This window comes from Pleurodeles waltl, chromosome 2_2 (assembly GCF_031143425.1).
Source record: "Pleurodeles waltl isolate 20211129_DDA chromosome 2_2, aPleWal1.hap1.20221129, whole genome shotgun sequence".
Lineage (NCBI taxonomy): Eukaryota > Metazoa > Chordata > Amphibia > Caudata > Salamandridae > Pleurodeles > Pleurodeles waltl.
This window is the reverse complement of record NC_090439.1, coordinates 889,138,453-889,153,874: the sequence shown is the minus strand read 5'-3', so window position 1 is coordinate 889,153,874 and position 15,422 is coordinate 889,138,453. Positions and strand designations below refer to the sequence as shown.

Here is a 15,422-nt window from a genome sequence, read left to right as displayed (position 1 = left end):
ACAACAGAAAGATGCCTGTAAGACGTGGCAAAAAATATCCCGCCCTGAAATAAAGTATACTGCAATCTGAACCGTGTTTTGCGCAGTATCTGAGTGAATTAAATAGACTGGTTTTGCTGTGTGTGTTAAACATTGCCTCTTCCCATCGGTGCAGCAACTGCTTTCCCGTGACTCCTCCTACACCCGCACCCCCTCCTCCTGCCCCCTAGCCCTGAAGAGGGCTGCCCCTTTAAACAGGAGCTGGTGCTTCAGTTCTGCACTACCGCAGTCGCAGTCTGTCAACAGAACACTCTTGAATCCAGGATGGGAGATGCTGGTTTTACGCGGCAGGAAACAACGATATTACAAAAAGATCAGGTAAAAGACGCTTGAAGTAAGTTTAATCATATCAGTCACTCGTGCGTCGGAAAGACATTTATGCCGCGTGCAAAATCTACCCCCAAAATGTCTTTTTATTCTGCCTGTAGGCTCGGTGGTTGCCAAAAGTACACCGCCTGCACAAGCGTTACGTTAGCCCTGGTCTGACTTGTAGGGCAGATCTGCGCAGGAAACATTCTCGTGACCCAGAACCCTCATCCGGAAGTGATGTTTGCGTAGAGCAGCGCGTTAAAAAGGAGGATACGTATAACGTAAATACACAGTAGTACGTTGACACGGATTACGGGTGACGTACTGAGTTGCTAGTCGCCTTGCTTCTTATTTTCAGCGCAGTTGGTCGGCAATACAGCGCTTTAAGAATGTTCCGACTAATTGCATGTAATTTTGATTTTCCACCGATAGACTCGACTTTAGAAACTGTGTTTATGTGTTGTGTTTAATGCGACGTGATGGGGGAGGGTGCATGAGGGAAGCCTTTCTCTTTCTTATTGGAGTACATGTCCACTGGTTGAGGAAAGCCATTCACCTGTCACATAACATGCCAACATTTTAGAAGGGTGAAGTTGGAAATTAGAAAACAACAGAATAGGGAGAATGTATTTCTCCCATTGATAGGGTGACCAGATTTTCACAACCAAAAACGGGAAGGGCACAAACATAGCAATAGAATTAAATGTCGACACGTCATTCATCTATATACATATATATATATATATATTTTTTATCACATTCTTATCTTATCAGGAAGCACTTACAAATGCAAATGTAAAGGTTACAGGGACTGTATTTCTTAACTATAAAGTCCCTGTAACCTTTATTTTTTTCAGTGAATGAATATATATATATGTATAGCTTTGCACACAATGTCTACCCAGCTTGAGCACTTTGTACTGGCTCTCTAGTAAGTGCTACCTCATTGGGCTCATGTCCATTGTGTGTGCCCCTTCCTACCCTGGCCTTTTCAGACCTGGGGGTCCCATCCCACAGGGCCCTCTATAAGTTCATGAGGGGGCCACACAGGCCCCCTACCCGGGCCGACTTCGACCCTGGGGGCCCCATCCCCCAGGGCCTGGCCTTCTTTTTTGGGGTGGACCGTGGCCCCACTCCCCTGGCTGATTTGACTCCAGGACCCTGTCCCCTGGGGCCTAGCCATCTCTCCTGGGTGCCCTCCAGGGCACCCAGTGTGCAATGGGACCGCATGGGAGCCTGAAGGTTCCCGCAGTTCCATCCGGCTCCCTGCCTTCTGTGGAAGCTGGCATTGCTTTCACAGAGAGGGAACTGCTAGAAATGCAACTTCCTCTCTGATGCAGGTCCCTCTCTGTGAGAGCTGCTAAAGATGCAGCTCCCTCTCTTTGAGCGCAATAGCTTTTTCTGTTTCCCTGCACAGATTTCAAGTAACTATAACTCACAACTTAAGCTAACTATAACTTGCGCCCTCGCAATGCACTGCTAATTACCCCAGATATTACAGAACTCATGACAACTTTTATAATGTAAATAAAAATGTCAATGAAACATTAGCAGTAAAATTACAGAAGACAAAACAGTTCATGTTGGGGGTGCGTGTTATAGTTACCTTAGGCCACTAGTTATAGATACTTGAAATAACTGTAACTATAACTGCTGAATTTCTATGGTATGTGCTAGTAAATTCAGAACCTAACTATAACGTCCCTGTAACCATTGTTTTCTTTAAGGGAATATATATATATATATATATATCTAATCTTAATCATCTGAAATCAAAATTTCCCTTCTTGCCAAAAGGATTGGGATGCTTTAGTCCCCATGGGGGCTGAAAGGCTGCTGGGTTCGTATTGGAAGTGTAGGCTAGGCCTGATGTTTGAACAAGTGGACAGGCCACTCCCACACCTTGTAGCAATAAAAAAACTCCCTGGTGTCTAGTGGGCTTTCTGCTCCTCACACCGGGGCAGACTGGAGTAAAAGATCTCTTTTCTGCCACTGGGTGGGGGGGGGGGGGGGCAGAAAGAATGTTGTGGGTCATTTGAGGGGTGGGGTTAAGTCCAATGCCTGGGCTGCCCACACCCATTTCTCCACAAAACACCCCTGGTGTCTAGTGGGCTTCCCCCCCGGGGGTAGATTGGTGGTAACAACCTCAAGTATGCCTCCGGGAGGGTGTGGTGGGGTGGGTAGAAAGTCCTTTGCGCCTGGGTGTGGGGGGCAGGCATTAGCCTATTGCCGGGGGTCGCTCCCCTCCAAATATAATCCCTGGTGGTTTAGTGGACTTTCTGCCCCACCAGGGCAGATTGGAGGAAAACATCTATCTGCCCCTCACAGGGGGAGAAAGGCTGCTGGGGGTTATAAAGGCAGGTGCTAGGCCCAATGCCTATGTGAGCTGCTCCCACCCATATTGTCATAAAAAAAATCCCTGGTGTAAGGAAATGCCTCCTTGGCATGGTTACCCCCTGACGTTTTGCCTTTGCTGATGCCAAGTTATGATTTGAAAGTGTGCTGAGGCCTGCTAACCAGGCCCCAGCACCAGTGTTCTTTCCCTAAAACAGTAACTTTGTCTCCACAATTGGCACACCCTGGCATCCAGGTAAGTCCCTTGTAACTGGTACCCCTGGTACCAAGGGCCCTGATACCAGGGAAGGTCTCTAAGGGCTGCAGCATGTCTTATGCCACTCTGGGGACGCCTCACTCAGCACAGACACACTGCTCGCCAGCTTGTGTGTGCTGGTGGGGAGAAAATGACTAAGTGGACATGGCACTCCCCTCAGGGTGCCATGCCAACCTCACAATGCCCATGGCATAGATAAGTCACCCCTCTAACAGGCCTTACAGCCCTAAGGCAGGGTGCACTATACCATAGGTGAGGGCATAGGTGCATGAGCACTATGCCCCTACAGTGTCTAAGCAAAACCTTAGACATTGTAAGTGCAGGGTAGCCATAAGAGTATATGGTCTGGGAGTCTGTCATATACAAACTCCACAGCACCATAATGACTACACTGAAAACTGGGAAGTTTGGTATCAAACTTCTCAGCACAATAAATGCACACTGATGCCAGTGTACATTTTATTGTGAAATACACCCCAGAGGGCATCTTAGAGATGCCCCCTGAAAACATACCCGACTTCCAGTGTGGGCTGACTAGTTTTACCAGCCTGCCACACACCAGACATGTTGCTGGCCACATGGGGAGAGTGCCTTTGTCACTCTGTGGCCAGGAACAAAGCCTGTACTGGGTGGAGGTGCTTCTCACCTCCCCCTGCAGGAACTCACCCCCTTTGTTACAGTGCCACAGGGCATCCCAGCTAGTGGAGATGCCCGCCCCCTCAGGCCACGGCCTCACTTATGGCAGCAAGGCCAGAGGAGATAATGAGAAAAACAAGGAGGAGTCACTGGCCAGTCAGGACAACCCCTAAGGTGTTCTGAGCTGAGGTGACTCTGACTTCTAGAAATTCCCCCAGTAGGATTAGGGATGTGCCCCCTCCCCTCAGGGAAGAGAACAAAGAGGGTGTAGCCACCCTCAGGGCTAGTAGCCATTGGCTACTGACCTCCCAGAGCTAAACACCCCCCTAAATTGAGTATTTAGGGACCCCCAGAACCTAGGAAGATAGATTCCTGCAACCTAAGACGAAGAAGGACTGCTGACCTGAAGCCCTGCAGAGAAGACGGAGACACCAACTGCTTTGGCCCCAGCCCTACCGGCCTGTCTCCCCACTTCGAGAAAAACTGCAACAGCGACGCACTCCCCAGGGTCCAGCGACCTCTGAAGCCTCAGAGGACTACCCTGCATCTAAAAGGACCAAGAACTCCAGAGGACAGCGGCCCTGTTCCACAAAGCCTGCAACTTTGCAACAAAGAAGCAACTTTTAAAGACCACATGTTTCCCGCCGGAAGCGTGAGACTTTCCACTCTGCACCCGACGCCCCCGGCTCGACCTATGGAGAACCAACACTACAGGGAGGACGCGACGGCGACCCTGTGAGTAGCCAGAGTTGACCCCCACTGAGCTCCCCCCAGCGACCCATGCAGAGGGAATCCAGAGGCTCCCCCTGACCTGACTGCTTGCTTCCAGGAACCCGACGCCTGGTAAAGACACTGCACCCGCAGCCCCCAGGACTTGAAGGATCCAACCTCCAGTGCAGAAGCGACCCCCAGGTGGCCCTCTCCCTTGCCCAGGTGGTGGCTACCCCGAGGAGCCCCCCCCTTGCCTGCCTGCTTCGCTGAAGAGACCCCTGGGTCTCCCATTGAAACCTATTGCGAACCCGACGTCTGTTTGCACACTGCACCCGGCCGCCCCCGTGCCACTGAGGGTGTACTTTCTGTGCTGACTTGTGTCCCCCCGGTGCCCTACAAAACCCCCCTGGTCTGCCCTCCGAAGTCGCGGGTACTTACCTGCTGGCAGATTGGAACCGGGGCACCCCCTTCTCCATTGAAGCCTATGTGTTTTGGGCACCACTTTGACCTCTGCACCTGACTGGCCCTGAGCTGCTGGTGTGGTAACTTTGGGGTTGCCCTGAACCCCCACCGGTGGGCTACCTTGGACCCAACTTTGAACCCTGTAGGTGGTTTACTTACCTGCAAAACTAACAAATACTTCCCTCCCCCAGGAACTGTTGAAATTTGCACTATCTAGTTTTAAAAAAGCTTATTGCCATTTTTGCCAAAACTGTACATGCTTTTTGGCTGATTCAAAGTTCCTAAGATACCCGAGTGAAATACCTTTCATTTAAAGTATTACTTGTAAATCTTGAACCTGTGGTTCTTAAAATAAACTAAGAAAATATATTTTTCTACATAAAAACCTATTGGCCTGGAATTGTCTTTGAGTGTGTGTTCCTCATTTATTGCCTGTGTGTGTACAACAAATGCTTAACACTACCCTCTGCTAAACCTACTGCTCAACCACACTACCACAAAATAGAGCATTAGAATTATCTATATTTGCCACTATCCTACCCACAAGGGGAACCCTTGGATTCTGTGCATGCTATTTCTTACTTTGAAATAGTACATACAGAGCCAACTTCCTACACCTGATGTCTAGTGGGCTTTCTGTCCCCTGTAGCCAGATTGGAGGTAAGAACCTCCAATCTGCCCCTGCCTGGGGCACTAGACCATTGCCAGGGGGGCCGCTCACCTCCTCAAAAAATACCCAGTGGTCTAGTGGGCTTACCCCCGCTTACCACCCCCACTGGGGGCAGACTGGACAAAAAGGATTCCTATCTGCCCCCTATGGGAGGGGTAGAAAGACTGCTGGGATTTATATAGTAGGTGGGGGATAGGTCTGACCCCCACCTATTTAGCACAAAAAAACTAAGCCAATCCCTGATGTCTAGTGGGCTTTCTGCACCCCTGAGCGCAGAAAGACTTTTTGGCCTGGGGGAGGGAAGAACACTTGCTCATTGCAAGGGGCAGATCCCACCTCAAAAATGTGCTTGGTGAGGTGGATCCCTGCTTGGAGATTTCCCTCCTGCGGCGATCCCCAAACAAGGATCCACTAGGGAAAGGTGACATTAGAAAGGAGGAATTCTACCCTTTCCAATGATACCTTTCCTGTCTGAATCTGTTCTTTGGGGGATGAGATAATTTATCACAGTAGACTGATGTAATGAAAGGGAAATGAGCCAATCTGCTCATTTCACTTTCATTTTCTGTGTAATGGCATCAGCATCTCATGGGCGCTGATCATCATTTCAAAGAGAAAAAAATCCATCCTTGATGCTGGTTAAGCTCTTCCCTAGCTCCTGAGGCTCAAATAAGTGAAAGTAAATTCCTCTGGTGCTTGCATCAGAGGGATGACCTGCCTCGGGTTCAAAGGCGGGCTGGAGCACACGAGGACAGGTGCGGAGGACAGCACTGAGCCATCCTCCACACCGAACCAGTTAAATTATTTAATGAAAAGCACATAGTAGGTGGTAGGGGCTTATCGTTCCCTTCGTTCTCTGTACCAAAGGGGTGTTGAGATAATGAGGAGTAGCATTGTTATCTGGAGTGTGTGTTTTTGAGTTAGCCAACTCCTGAGTGGTGGGTTGGTGCTCTGCAGGGTTGGGATTGTGAGAGCTGACTTCTCCTATGTGATAGCGGCGTAAGTTTTAGTTTGTCACTGTTGTGCTGTGTTGTAACATGTGACGTAGTGTCAGGTGCGATGGAGTGTTGTATTTGACAGTGGGTTCATGGTGGCGCATGGAGATGGTATAAGCTGCACTGTACATATTGTGGCAGGTTATCACCTGAGTAAATAAATACATTAAATTAGTGTGGCGGAACAAACATATTGTACAATCTACCTCACAACACTCATCGGACATACAACATAAGAGGTAGGGTGTACCGCACTAGCATTAAATATAGGACTTTCCCAAAGGTGGGCCCCAGACATAATCACTTACATCATTGAAATAGTAAGTCTTCAGAGTTATCAGTTTCAAATGAGACATATATCACGTTCTGTGTGCATCCAGAGACATCGTAAGGATTTTGGGGACCCTAGGCCAAATTGTTCTGTGGGCCCTGTTCGTAGAAGATTTGAATTTAGGATCCAATTTGATCTCTTTCATGAATTAATTGGCCAGATCGCTGACAGTGCATAGGCACACTGGTACAAATTCTAAATGTGTTTACTTCTAATATTTAAGGATAATAATGTGCATTTTCAATATTATAATTCAGCAGTAGCCCACCAATATTATTGCAAATACCTTTTGTGACCCCCCTCCCATTTCTTATATGCGAGGTCCTGTTTTGATCTAAAAGAAACTGTTTATGGATGTTGCATGGTATTGAAAAACAAACATTTCTCTGAAAAAAATGTCTGTAAAGGACTACTGTAATCCCCCCCACATAAAAAAAATAAAGAAAAACAGTATTTAACATAATATGTTAGGAATTATTCAAGGTCATCAGGGCAAGAACAGAGCTGGCTCTATAAGGGCACCTCCTGACAAGCTGGGGCATGGGCCAGAGCCTACTTTGCCCCTGTCTTAAAATGTATCTGTGTGCATCAATTAGTTTCACTGATCTTCCAGATATCCTTGAGTTGAGTGCACAAGACTTCAGCAGGCTTCCCCCCTTTCATTGCAGCTTGCTGCTTTTTTAACCCAGGAAATGTTACACAGGGGTGTTCTGCCCTTCCACCTAACTGCAACGCCGTGGATCTGGCTTCATTGGTAGTTTCTGCTGCATAACTACATTTGGATCCTTTTCTTTTCCGGGTGATTAAAAAAAAATATATTTGACAATAAACGAAACCTAGGAATAACAACAAAACTCCGAGTGATTTTTAATATCCCCCCTAGTTCACTAGACCAGAAGGTACTGATGGGGGGAAAACATATTGGGCCTGATTGCGACCTTGGCGGATGGGATACTCAGTCACAAACGTGAAGGATATCCTGCCTGCTGTTTTACAGGTTCCATTACATCCTATGGAACTTGTAAAATGGCAAGCGGGCTATCTGTCACTTATGTGACGGATTATCCCATTGGCCAAGGTCATAATCAGGCCCATTTTGTGTAGAAAAAACAGAGTTAGATATGTTACATCTCTTACATACGGCACACAAGACAAATGATTTTATGGCTTGTATTACCGGACTCACACAAGCAATTACCGACTTCCAATTCCTAACACAGGGATACAGTAGTTACGAGTATTCATTCATGGCGCTCACATTTACTGTGTTTCCATTCTCTGGCCATTGTGTGTGTTACTTTAGAAGAAGGCACGGGATGTTCCCTTATAACAGCACACAACTTGGAATTTTCAAATAGGCCAGTCAATAGACTTTACTTACATGGAAAGGTGTTTACCTTTTGCTTTTGGAAAGGGAAATCCTGCTGCAAGAATGTGTGACCCAGTCAAGTGACTTATTTGCTAGGACTTTTGACAGTATGATGACTTAAATTGTAAGATCCATTGCCTCCAATCAGTTGCAACAGAAAGAATCCAGACATGTCCAAGATTTGTTTAAAATTGTGGATTGTTAATTATGGTGATTTTAATCTGATCCTGATGTTGGTGGCCATGCTGTACATGCATGACTATGGTTGTTGAAGTTATGGGACCTGGTTTTCAAACGGTGCCACCCGCCATGTGAACTGCTTGTGGTTTGTTTGTTCTTTGTCTTACAGAATGACATAATATACTGTAATTTAAACACATTATCTGTGGTTCCTGAATGTATGGCATTACCATAAACACTATGGGGAAAAGATAGGGAGAGGCTCAGAAAGTGCTATGGTAGGGGCTGAAATTTCCACTATAAATGTACAGGGGATCAATGTTTAAAAAAAATTCCTTGCTAGGGATGCCAATGACAGGTTATTCTTGGTTCCAGAGGAATGCTAAAAACAATAGGTGGCAGTAAACTGGGGTCATTTATTATGAATATAGTGACAGAGGCACAATAACTTGCTTGACTCACTCCAAAGCTGGTGTGGGGTACATTTACTGTTTTTTTACAACTTTAGGGCTGTAGTAACTTTAGAAGTGTAAATTGTGACTAGCAAGGAGCGTACTCTTTGGGAGTGGGGGTTTGTAGTAGCTTTTTACTTCCTAAACCCCTGCTTAAGTTTTCCTAAACCCCTCCCATTTTGTAGTAAGTATTCACCATTTTCCAGCCACTCTAGGCGTACTTGTGGTTGCACAGGTGCCTGCATTGATAAGATAGAAAATGTGAATGCGGGGCTCTCTGCTTTTAGGTTAGAGATTAGCTTTTTGTAGTATGTGAATTGTACTACAGTAGTGCTACTTCATATACTACAAAATGCAGTTTGTGAACAGGTCCCAAGAAAAAAAATCGGGACTGTGAATGAGGAAATACTGTTGGCTGACATAGTGCAGGTGTGCACAGTTAGCCCCAAAGCCTGTTTGGAAGGCTTCAACAGCAGAGCTACATGTATGGTCACTGCAGTGTTTAGGATAGGTGGAAAGTGTTGATGTTGTGTCATGGTTAATGTGAGGAGGGCGCCACTACCCAAGGGGGCTGTGGGTGAAGTGCTTGGTCCAGACGTCGAGTTCTTTGTTCCAGGCAGTCGCGGTCAGGGGGAGCCTCTGGATCCTCTCTGCATGTGTTGCTGTGGGGGTCCAAGGGGGTTGTCTCAGGTTATTCACGAGGTTGCAGTCGCCTGGGAGTCTTCCCTGCGGTGTTGGTTCTCTGTAGCTCGAGCCAGGGGCGTCGGGTGCAGAGTGTGAAGTCTCAGGCTTCCGGCGGGAAGAGTGAAGTCTTTGAAAGTTGCAAAGTTGTTGCTGTTTTTGAACACTGCCGCTGTTCTCTGGAGTTTCTTGGTCGTTCGGGTTCAGGGCAGTCCTCTGAGGCTTCAGAGATCTCTGGTCCCTGTCAGATGTGTCGCTGTGCAGGTTCTTTGAGTCTGGAGACAGGCCGGCAGGGCTGGGGCCAAGTCAGTTGTCATCTCCGTCGTCTCTGCAGGGCTTTCAGGTCAGCAGTCCTTCTTCTTTGTGTAGGTTGCAGGAATCTGATTTCCTGGGTTCTGGGTCACCCCTAAATACTGAATTTAGGGGGGTGTTTAGGTCAGGAGGGCAGTAGCCAATGGCTACTGTCCTGGAGGATGGCTACACCCTCTTTGGGCCTCCTTCCTAAGGGGAGGGGGGCACATCCCTAATACTTTTGGGGGAATCCTCCAAACTCAAGATGTAAGATTTCTAAAGGCAGGGGTCACCTCAGCTCAGGGCACCTTAGGGGCTGTCCTGACTGGTGGGTGGGTGCCTCCTCCTTGTTTTTCTAACTATCTGCTCCAGCCTTGCCGCCAAAAGTGGGGGCAGTGGCCGGAGGGGTGGGCATCTCCACTAGCTGGGATGCCTTGGGGTGCGGTAACAAAAGGCATGAGCCTTTGAGGCTCTCCACCAGGTGTTACAGCTCCTGTGGGGGGAGGTGAGATGCACCTCCACCCAGTACAGGCTTTGTCCCTGGCCACAGATTGACAAAGGCACTCTCCCCATGTGGCTAGAAACTTGTCTGGTTGTGGTAGGCTGGCAGAAACTGGTCAGCCTAGCACAAGGAGTCAGACTGGTACTCAGGGGGCATCTCTAAGATGCCCTCTGGGTGCATTTTACAATAAATCCCACACTGGCATCAGTGTGCATTTATTGTGCTGAGAAGTTTGACACCAAACTTCCCAGATTTCAGTGTAGCCATTATGGAGCTGTGGAGTTCGTGTTTGACAAACTCCCAGACCATATACTCTTTATGGCTACCCTGCACTTACAATGTCTAAGGTTTTGCTTAGACACTGTAGGGGCATAGTGCTCATGCACATATGCCCTCACCTGTGGTTTATTGCACCCTGCCTTAGGGCTGTAAGGCCTGCTAGAGGGGTGACTTACCTATGCCACAGGCAGTGTGAGGTGGGCATGGCACTCTGAGGGGAGTGCCATGTTGACTTAGTCATTTTCTCCCCACCAGCACACACAAGCTGTGAGGCAGTGTGCATGTGCTGAGTGAGGGGTCCCCAGGGTGGCTTAAGACCTGCTGCAGCCCTTAGAGACCTTCCGTGGCATCAGGGCCACTGGTACGATGGGGACCATTTACAAGGGACGTATCTGGGTGCCAGGGCTGTGCCAATTGTGGGAACAAAGGTACAGTTTAGGGAAAAAGCACTGGTGCTGGGGCCTGGTTAGCAGGGTCCCAGCACACTTTCAATCATAACTGGCATCAACAAAAGGCAAAAAGGGGTAACCATGCCTAGGAGGCATTTCCTTACACAACCCTCACCCCCAAACGAAAGAGGATGAGACTAACCTTTCCCAAGAGAGTCATCATTTTGTAAGTGGAAGAACCTGGAAAGGCCATCAGCATTGGCATGGGCAGTCCCAGGTCTGTGTTCCACTACAAAGTCCATTCCCTGTAGGAATATGGACCACCTCAATAGTTTAGGGGTTTCTCCTGTCATTTGCATCAGCCATCTGAGAGGTCTGTGGTCAGTTTGAACTATGAAGTGAGTACCAAAAAGGTATGGTCTCAACGTCTTCAGGGACCAAACCACAGCAAAGGCCTCCCTCTCAATGGCACTCCAACGCTGCTCCCTGGGGAGTAACCTCCTGCTAATAAAAGCAACAGGCTGGTCAAGGCCATCATTATTTGTTTGGGACAGGACTGTTCCTATCCCATGCTCTGAGGCATCTGTCTGCACAATGAACTGCTTAGAATAATCTGGAGCTTTCAAAACTGGTGCTGTACACATAGCTTACTTCCGGGTGTCAAAGGCCTTTTGACAGTTCATGGTCCAGTTAACTTTCTTGGGCATTTTCTTGGAGGTCAGATCTGTGAGGGGTGTCACTATTGATGCATATCCCTTCACAAACCTCCTATAGTACCCAGTCAAGCCAAGGAATGCCGCAACTTGAGTCTGGATTTTTGGAGCTACCCAGTCCAGAATAGTCTGGCTCTTGGGTTGGAGTGGCTGAACTTGGCCTCCACCTACAAGGTGTCTCAAGTAAACGACAGTACCCTGCCCTATCTGATGCCTTGATAGAGAGGCCTGCTGCTTGCAGGGCCTGTAAAACCTTCACCAGGTGATCCTGCCAGTTGGAGCTAAAGACAGCAATATCATCAAGATAAGCTGCACTAAAGGACTCCAAGCCAGTAAGGACTTGATGCACCAATCTTTGGAAGGTGGCAGGGGCATTCTTTAAGCCAAAGGGTATCACAGTAACCTGGTAGTGCCCATCAGGTGTAGAAAATGCTGTTTTCTCTTTTGCTCCACGTGCCATTTTTATTTGCCAGTACCCTGCTGTTAAGTCAAAGGTACTTAAGTATTTGGCAGCACCTAATTTATCTATTAGCTCATCTGCCCTTAGGATGGGGTGAACATCTGTCTTGGTGACAGAGTTGAGTCCTCTGTAGTCCACACAAAACCTCATCTCTCTCTTGCCATTTTTGTGTGAGGTTTGGGGACCAAGACCACTGGGCTAGCCCAGGGACTGTCAGAATGCTCAATCACTCCCAACTCCAGCATCTTGTGGACTTCCACTTTGATGCTTTCCTTAACTTGGTCAGACTGTCTGAATATTTTATTCTTGACAGGCATGCTGTATTCTGTGTCCACATCATGGGTACACAGGTGTGTCTGACCAGGGGTTAAAGAAAAGAGCTCAGCAAACCGCTGGAGGACTTGCCTGCAGTCAGCCTGCTGTTGGCCAGAGAGGGTGTCTGAATAGATCACTCCATCTACTGAGCCATCTTTAGGGTCAGTGCAGAGGATATCAGGGAGAGGTTCACTCTCTGCTTCCTGATCCTCATCTGTAACCATTAACATGTTTATATCTGCCCTATCATGAAAGAGTTTGAGGCGATTCACATGGATCACCCTCTTGGGGGTCCTGCTAGTGCCTCAGTCCACCAGGTAGGTGACCTGACTCTTTTTCTCAAGAACTGGGTAAGGATCACTCCATCTGTCCTGAAGTGCCCTTGGAGCCACAGTCTTCAGAACCCAGACTTTCTGCCCTGGCTAAAACTCAACCATAGCAGCCTTTTGGTCATACCACATCTTCTGGAGCTGTTGGCTGGCTTCAAGGTTTTTGCTTGCCTTTTCCATGTACTCTGCATCCTTGAACGTAGGCGTAGTACATAGTCCACCACATCTTGTTTAGGCTCATGGAGAGGTCTCTCCCAGCCTTCTTTTACAAGTGCTAGTGGTCCCCTAACAGGATGGCCAAACATAAGCTCAAAGGGGGAAAACCCTACTCCCTTCTGTGGCACCTCTCTGTAGGCAAAAAAGCAGGCATGGCAAGAGGACATCCCATCTCCTTTTGAGTTTTTCAGGGAGCCCCATGATCATGCCCTTTAATGTGTAATTAAATCTCTCAACAAGACCATTGGTTTGTGGATGGTATGGTGTGGTGAATTGGTAAGTAACCCCACACTCATTCCACATGTGATTTAGGTAAGCTGACATGAAGTTGGTACCTCTGTCAGAAACCACCTCCTTAGGAAATCCCACTCTGGTAAAGATACCAATGAGTACTTTGGCTACTGCAGGGGCAGTAGTGGACCTAAGGCGAATTGCTCCAGGATTCACTACTACTAGGATATACCGGTTCCCTGATGTTGTGGAAGGTTCCGTGGACCCACTATGTCCGCTCCCACTCTATCAAAGGATATGCCCACCACTGGAAGTGGAATGAGGGGAGCCTTTTGATGGCCACCTGTCTTACCACTGGTTTGACAGGTGACACAGGAGGTGCAAAACTCCTTTACCTTCTGGGACATATTGGGTCAGTAGAAATGGTTGACTAAGCTCTCCCATGTCTTGGTTTGTCCCAAATGCCCAGCAAAGGAAATGTCATGGGCTAAGGTCAAAATGAACTTCCTAAACTCCTGAGGCACTACCACTCTCCTAGTGGCACCAGGTTTGGGATCTCTTGCCTCAGTGTAAAGGAGTCCATCTTCCCAATAGACCCTGCGGGTTCCACTGACATTTCCTTTTTCTTGCTCAGCTGCTTGCTGTCTTAGGCCTTTAAGAGAGGGACAAGTGTCTTGCCCCTTACACAGTTGTTCTCTTGAGTGTCCCCCTGGGCCCAAGAGCTCAACCTGGTAAGGTCCCAGCTCCATGGACTCAGTTCCCTCAGGGGATAGAACTTCTTCCTGGATAGAGAGGTTCTGTTTCTTTTGCTGTGTTGAAGCTGGTTCCCCAGCCTTTTTTCCTTTTCTCTTGGAAGGTTGGGCCATTATTCCAGACTCCAGCACTTCTTTTTCACCCTGAGCCCTGCACTGTGCCCTTGTCTTGACACACACCAGTTCAGGGATACCCAGCATGGCTGCATGGGTCTTTAGCTCTACCTCAGCCCATGCTGAGGACTCCAGATCATTTCCTAGCAGACATTCTACTGGAATTGCAGAGGAGACTACCACCTGTTTCAGGCCAGTGACCCCTCCCCATTCTAAAGTTACCATTGCCTTGGGATGGACTTTAGTTTGATTGTCAGCATTAGTGACTGGATATGTCTGTCCAGCCAGGTACTGTCCTGGGGAAACCAGTTTTTCTGTCAACATAGTGACACTGGCACCTGTATCCCTCAGGGCTTCTACTCTAGTCCCATTGATGAAGAGCTGCTGCCTGTATTTTTGCATGTTAGGCGGCCAGGCAGCAAGTGTGGCTAAATCCGCCCCACCATCAGAAACGAATGTAGCTTCAGTGTGAACCCTGATTTGCCCTGGGCACACTGTTGATCCCACCCAGAGACTGGCTATTCCAGTGCTAACTGGAGCAGTATTTGTTGTGGGACTTTTCTTGGGACAGGCCTTGTCACCAGTTTGGTGTCCATGCTGAGTACAGATGTGACACCAGGTCTTCTTGGGATCAAAGTTTTTACCCTTATACTAATCTGAGGACTGTGAAGAGGCTCAGGGCCCACCCTCCTGAGCAGGTTTTTGGGGCCCTGTAGAAGACTCTTTACTTTTTCCCTTGGATGTTTCAACACTCTTCACCTGTGGTTGCTTTGTGACCCCCTTTCTTTTGGTCACCCCCTGATGAATTCTTGGTCACCCTAGTCTTGACCCAATGGTCTGCCTTCTTTCCCAATTCTTGGGGAGAAATTGGACCCAGGTCTACCAGATGTTGATGCAGTTTGTCATTGAAACAATTACTTAACAGATGTTGTTTCATAAACAAGTTATACAGCCCATCATAATCATTTACACCACTTCCAGTTATCCAACCCTCTAGTGTTTTGACTGTGCAGTCAACGAAATCAACCCAGGTCTGGCTCGAGGATTTTTGAGCCCCCTTGAACCTAATCCTGTACTCCTCAGTTGAGAATCCAAAGCCCTCAATCAGGGTAGCCTTCATGAGGTCATAGGATTCTGCATCTTTTCCAGAGAGTGTGAGGAGTCTATCCCTACAATTTCCAGTGAACATTTCCCAAACTATAGCACCCCAGTGAGATGTGTTTACTTTTCTTGTTGCACCAGACCTCTCAAAAGGTGTGACCATCTTCATATTTTGTTACAATCCCTTTGGGGATTTTTAGGATGTCAATATTCTCTCTGACCCTATCTAAGTTGCTGCCACCATTGATGGGAGCTAAACCCGTCTCTTGTCTTTCCCTTTCTAT

At 47.9% G+C, this 15,422-nt stretch overlaps 1 protein-coding gene across 3 annotated transcripts in view; it reads left to right on the top strand.

Annotated features, from left to right (window-relative positions):
- Positions 1–201: 201 nt before the first annotated feature.
- RRM2B (ribonucleotide reductase regulatory TP53 inducible subunit M2B) overlaps positions 202–15,422 on the top strand; it is a 96,421-nt gene continuing 81,200 nt past the window's right edge. For 2 of the 3 annotated variants that reach the window (XM_069220576.1, XM_069220575.1), the window contains exon 1: positions 202–357. In XM_069220576.1, the coding sequence (XP_069076677.1) occupies positions 304–357 (54 nt within the window). In that variant the 5' untranslated portion in view covers positions 202–303. Of the gene's footprint in view, positions 374–15,422 lie in introns of all 3 variants that reach the window. The other variant, XM_069220577.1, reaches the window with a different exon arrangement.